The following is a 6564-nucleotide window of genomic DNA, read 5'->3' as shown; positions in this document are numbered from 1 at the left end:
AGCCTTCCTGACAAATCCTCCAGTGCAAGACAGGAATGTTGTCAGACCTCCACAAGTCATAATGTATGGTCCAGAAGATATGCTTTAGAACATCAGTCTGGCCTTTTCCTAATATTAATATTGTGTGCTCACCGTCATTACGGTAGTAATAAGCTGGAGTGGTTTATGCCAGTTTTGAAAGTTGTAATCCCAGTTCATTTACAGATGGGGTCTTTTCAGTTATGCATAAAAATAGGATTTTATAAATTAAAGAAAAGGAACCCCCTACAAACTCCGAAAATATCTTAACGAGGCCTAACGTGGTTTATCCTAGATAAATAAATAAAATATAAAATAAATAGTGTTCCAGAGAAATAGACTACCAGAAGTTGGAGGGAAGGGAATTAACCTGATCATTGAGAGTTTAAATATTCCAGGCGGGGGAGATTGGTGGGTGTACCAAATTGTTTCCCTTTCCGACAATTCCTGATGTGTGTTATTTTGTAATCCTTATAACAGACAAGAAAAGTAAATACTGTTGGACCTGATATTACATATAGAGAGTAGTGGTGAGAGAGTAACATGTTCACAAGAGAGGGAAGATTTGAAATGGGGACCAGCCTCTTGGCTCCTGTGTTGTGCCAGAGGCAGTGAGGTGGAGTGGGGAATGGAACTTCAGTTTGTTTGGGGTTACCAGATGATGGTAAAACTGATACCTTAACTGCAGTACAGTATTTTCCATGAAGAAAAATTTAGGTGGGTAGCCATGTTGGTCTGAAGCAGCAGAATAAAGTTTGAGTCCAGTGGCACCTTTAAGACAAATAAAGTTTGCACACTAAAGCTTACACTTGGAATAAAACTTTGTTGGTCTTCAAATTGCCACTGGACTCAAACTCTCTCTTGTCCCTCACATTTGTCTTTAGAGAGAAAGGGGACTGGATGTATTCCTCCCATAAGAGAGGAGGTGCAAGGAAACCAGCTTGCTGAGGGTTGCTGAAGGGGATGGGGACTTACGGAAGAGAATGATTGTCTCTTGGAAGTGTCTGCAGTTAATCCCAGTCCTTTCCTGTGTTTGTCATCCATCTCAATCTTGGGCGCAAGGCATAGGAATCACTTTAAGATTCTAGGGCTGAACAAAGGTGAAAGATTTTGAAATGTTATCTTGGGGCTGGTTGCACACAGTGAAAAGGAAAGCAAAGCAGTAGCCGCAGTTTTGTGGAGTGTTGTGAATCTGGGTCTGATCTCTAATGCCTTCTGCCAGGAACTATACTTGCTAGAGTACCTAGCAACAGTTGCTAAGAGTTGAAAAAGTTACTGCTGTAACTTTTTTTTTAACCTGAAGAGGGTGTTTATCCTGATTCTACTAATATTAACAAAACTGTGGTTCAGTGCTACATGGCACACTTAAATCATTCTTTTTCTTACAGTTCACTGTTGTTATAAAGACCGAATAGATTAAATCCTTATGTGGAGAAATGATAGAGATTTTAGTATTAAAATTTGCTGCTTGGAAGGCTGAAGTATCGATGAATTTTTTGCTGTGGTGGCAAAAACCAACTAGGTTGTGCCTATATAGCTTTCCATATTTTGAGCAATCAGCCCTTAGCATCCAGTTTAAATATATGTTTTTGGCACAACTGTTCTAAGAGCCAGCACAGAGCATGGTTAGAGTGTGAGGGAGACCCAGGTTCTGATTTCTACTTTGTCATAGAAGATTGCTGGGTGACCTTATGCTAGTGATTCTCCCTTTCCTTGACCTACCTCACAGGGTTTTTGCTTGAGTCCAGTGGCACCGTTAAGACAAAGTTTAATTCTGGGCATAAGCTTTTGGGTGCATGTGCATAAAGTGATTTTATAAGCATTTTGGGTCTCAGGGACAAAAGTGGAGTATTAATATCTAAACAACATTACGAACTACTTTTTGTTTCTCTATTTCATGTAGTTTTCCAACAGAAATCCTTTTCCCATACAGCAGCTTCCCGGCAAAGTTTTCCAAAAGAAATCCTTTTCCCATACAGCAGCTTCCCAGCAAAGTCTGTTGTTAGTGTTCCCTTTGCCTAAGGCATGTTCTGCAATAGCTTGTGAAACCATTTCTGTGAAGAACGAGATCAGTGGAGCTCCTGGATCTCTGGAAATTGTGAAACAGAAATATTTTGGAAAGTTTTGGGATAGCCTGGGCAAAGGAGGAACATCCTGCTAGTGGGGCATACGGTGTTTTTAAGACTGGTAGTTAATGTGATTTTATTTTATTTGATATTTGTTGTTTAATAATTAATTTTTTTGTATTGTTAGTACCTGCCTTGGATCCTGAGTTGCTTGGAAGAAAGGTGGGCATATAAATATATTAAATAAATAACATATTTCAAAAACACTGGAAAAATCTGGTATAAAATTATATTTCACATTTCTAGTTATGAGTGCTGAGGAAGTTGCATCATTACTGGACCAAGGAACAACAAAAACGTATCAAATTCCCATTGAACATCTAGACTACAAATTCATTGAAAAATGTGCCGATGTTAAACATTTGGAAAAGATTCTCATGATATTACGGTAAACATTTTAAATATTTTTAAAAATTATTTTCATTGACATGGACTAAGATGATCAACATGTAGATGTAAAACACATTTTGGACATTAGAAGCCAACAGATCTTCTCTCATTTCATAGCTGTTGCCATACAACTGTTGTAAGATGGTGGCAGTTTTTAGTTACCAGCAGCATAATTATACAGTCGCACAACTAGGGTATAACAGTAAAATGTGCACATTAAAATGAATACTTGCATCGCTTCAGCTTCTAAAATGCATAGAGAATAGATGGTTTAGACTGGTAAGAGATTTTGTTCAATGGGAATAAAAAACCTGAAAATGGAGTTTAGAATCAAGAAAGATTAAGGGGAAATCTAAATCAAATTACACCCCTTTTTAAATCAAACAACAATATTTGAAAGAGTAATAGGGATTATGGGGGAGGTATGGAAGGAAAATCTCCCTGTTAATTTTTTTCATTAGATTGTATTTCTGCAAAGTAAGTGATGAGTGCAGGTGAGTATTACTATTTATACTCTAGAAAACATGAAACACTGATATGTATAGGCTCAGATCATGCAGTGATCTGACATGTCTTTATTTCAAGGTCTGGTGAGGAAGGCTGTTATCCTGATCTTACATTATTTTGTGAAAAACGCATTGAATATTTGGCTCCAAACAGCAGAGTTCTACGAAAAGAGAAACCAGCAGCTACTGCGTCTGATTTTACTGCTGAGGAATGGGAAAAAATAAATGATGAAATGAAGGTATTTTATAGCTGCATTCTGTCCTGTGTTAAAATGATTATTTAGTACCTGCTTAGGTACCTCGATTAATTCTGTACTCATCTTCCCTGTCTGTGCAAAATCCTTTATTTACTGTATTTCTATATTGCTTCATAGCACAAAGCTCTCAAGGCATTTTATGACATACTTAAAATTTATTATAAAAACAATATAGCATTGGTTCACTCTTGCCAACCTCTTTTCCTGTAGGTCATAGCCTGGACCATTCCCTTATAGTGCAAATCCTAAACAGAATTGTACCCTTCTAAGTTCTAAGCTGCAGTGGCTCAAGTGGTTAAGACGCTGAACTGCAGGCTGCGGAAGGTAGTTCAGCAGTTCGAGACCCGGGTGCAGCAAGACAGAGTGAGCTCCCGTCTCTAGTTCCAGCTCCTGCCAACCTAGCAGTTCGAAAGCAAGAAATTGCAAGTAGATAAATAGGTACCACTTAGGTGGGACGGTAACGGCGTTCCGTGCGCCTTGGTGTTTAGTCATGCCGGCCACATGACCACGGAAACGTCTTCGGACAGCGCTGGCTCTTCGGCTTTGAAACAGAGATGAGCACCGCAACCCTAGAGTCGGATTTGACTGGCTTTCGAGCAAGGGAACCTTTACCTTTACCTTAAGTTCATTAAGTGGAGCTGCGGTTGCTCAAGTGGTTAAGACGCTGAACTGCAGGCTGTAGAAGGTCGGTAGTTCAGCAGTTCAAGACTCGGGCGCCGCATGACGGAGTGAGCTCCCGTCTCTAGTTCCAGCTCCTGCCAACCTAGCAGTTCGAAAGCAAGAAATTGCAAGTAGATAAATAGGTACCATTTCAGTGGGAAGGTAACAGCGTTCCGTGTGCCTTGGCGTTTAGTCATGCCGGCCACATGACCACGGAAACGTCTTCGGACAGCGCTGGCTCTTCGGCTTTGAAACAGAGATGAGCACCGCAACCCTAGAGTCGGATTCGACTGGCTTTCGAGCAAGGGAACCTTTACCTTTACCTTTAAGTTCATTGAAGTCAGCTGGCTTAGAAGGGTGTAACTCTTCTTAGGATTACACTGTTAGTGAGTAACAGAACTTTATAGTAAATCCATGAACAGGAAGTTAATGTAGTTTGCATAAAAATTTCATCTCATTATGACATCAGCTTGGTTCTTAAGTGTTATGAAGGGGCAGATCAGTAAACGTATTCTTTTTAGTAGTGTATTACTAGAATCTTATCTTCCTCTAGCTACATCTTTGTTGTCATGTTTTATCTTGTATCCTTGCAGCTGAAATGTACTATAAACCTTGTGTTAAATCATCACTTTGGCAAATAATTTTTCTAAATGCTACTATATAGAGCAAATAATTTAGCTGAAGGGAGAAACTTAAGTTCTTGGAAATGAAAAAAAACCACCTTTGTGTTTAATGTGTAAGAATTAAGAGAAAGTATGAATGGAATTGTTAATACACACACACCCTGTAATTGTGGTCCTATCCAAACTGCACAATTAGTTCCATATACCTAAGACAATTTAGGATGTGTTCCTTGAATAGCCCTGCCCCCACATATCATGAGTGTTATCATGTGACATTTGAAAATGAGGGGAATTTCAAAAGCAGTTGTACCTTGTAAGATGGGATGGAGGAATAGATCAAAGTGGGCAGTCGTGTTGAATGAAGGAATGTTACTCAAAGCAAAATATATATATCACTACCTAATGTAGATCCTTGAGCATGTCTAAAGTAGTAGTTTGGATGCCAATCAATTTTGATGATATTTTTCCCTTTTGCATCCAGCACTTATTCTGCAATTAAAAGTTTTAGAACCATAGGTCTGTATTAAAAATAAAGGTTCCTTGGAAAGTATGTGTTTCAGGTTTTGAAATGCAGTAATATTGGCTGCATATTTCAGAACTGGATTACAGATATGAAAGAAGAGGAATATAAAATGCGGTATACTACAACTGAAGTATTCAGAGAGAACCTGGAAAATATGCCACCGGTTCGTCATTCAGATAGCTGTGGGCCTACTAGCCAGGTGTGACTTTGCTTCTATACTTCCTTTTCAGTATCTATATGTGAATTTTATTCTGCCTAATAAATAAGACACTTGTTGTTTCCAGTGTTTGTCTTTGCTAGGATTTTTCCCATTGAAACATTTGCAAATGATATAATAACTATCTACAAATTAATTCAGAAGGGGCTTTAAGATATGCAGCCCCAAGCTGTGCAGATATGTTTTGAAGTAAGTCTGTGTTCAGTTCAACTTGCTTTTATTTAATTATTAATTAAAATAATTATGCTCTGTCTTGCCCATGTGGCTCACAATTGCATGATTAAAAATGTACAAAACACAATAAAACCCCATTGATTCCCCCCCCCAAACTGGCTGCAGCTTAAGAGCCCTAATAAAAAAATGGCCTCACATTGCCTCCTGAAAACATTTTAAAACAGTGCCCCCCTCCAGAGGTTTGTTCCACTATAGAGAAGGAATGGGCTCTGGTAGATACTGTTGGCCACCTTATGTGTGGGAACAACTAGGGGTGCGGTCACATGCGCCAGATAAAATGGGGGGGAAGGGAAGCGAGGGTATTTCCTCTGGAGGAATTTGACCCGCAGTTGCACCATCACACCTCTCTTTGATGCTGCGGGCGCAGCCTGTCTGAGTGTGATCAGACGCAACTGCGGGTGAGTCTTTTTGTGTGTGTGTGCTGTTTGTTTCCCATGCGCTTAAATGAGGAGTCGATGGACCAAACCTCCACACTGAGGGCTCCCTATAGAGTTTGTGATGATGCGCATACTGCGAGGGGGGGGGAACAACAGCAGGGAGTCAGGATGGCCTGATCAGACCATCCCGACAGCATGAGAGTGTGCTGGAGCGATCAGACAGGGGAAAGTCCATCTGTGGCCCATTGCAACCCATTTACTACCGGATTTTCCCTGGTGCCTTTTAACTCCGCTTCTGCGGCAGAACAGAACGGGTTGCCGATGGCTGCGGGGAGCTTCCCAGATGTTGTTGTCTGATCACTCCTTTTAAATCCGCCGATATCAGGTCTAATTGTGTGTATGATCACAGCTTAGAAGGTGGCAAACAGAAGATAACAGATAGCTCATGGGAACATATGGAAAGAGATGGTTCTTCAGATATAAGGGTCTACACCACGACAAACTTTAAAGGTTATAACAAAGAGCCAAACTAGATGTTACATTTTTGCACTTGCATATAAGTGCATTCAAGTGTTCCCTGCAGCTGCGGTGAACCGCTTCTAAAAAAGAAGAAAAGCCTGAAGGGGCTTGAAA

At 40.1% G+C, this 6564-nt stretch overlaps 1 protein-coding gene across 1 annotated transcript in view; it reads left to right on the top strand.

Annotated features, from left to right (window-relative positions):
- The first annotated feature begins 2392 nt into the window (after positions 1–2392).
- The window catches only part of SPAG1 (sperm associated antigen 1), a 42214-nt gene continuing 38042 nt past the window's right edge, over positions 2393–6564 (top strand). Inside the window, exons 1-3 of the mRNA XM_015405867.1 lie at positions 2393–2532; positions 3120–3279; positions 5177–5302. Of these exons, the coding sequence (XP_015261353.1) occupies positions 2393–2532; positions 3120–3279; positions 5177–5302 (426 nt within the window). The remainder of the gene's footprint in view (positions 2533–3119; positions 3280–5176; positions 5303–6564) is intronic.

This window comes from Gekko japonicus, unplaced genomic scaffold (assembly GCF_001447785.1).
Source record: "Gekko japonicus isolate JY-2015 unplaced genomic scaffold, Gekko_japonicus_V1.1 scaffold232, whole genome shotgun sequence".
NCBI lineage: Eukaryota > Metazoa > Chordata > Lepidosauria > Squamata > Gekkonidae > Gekko > Gekko japonicus.
Note: the sequence above shows the minus strand (reverse complement) of the source record. Positions and strands in the feature narration are given on the sequence as shown.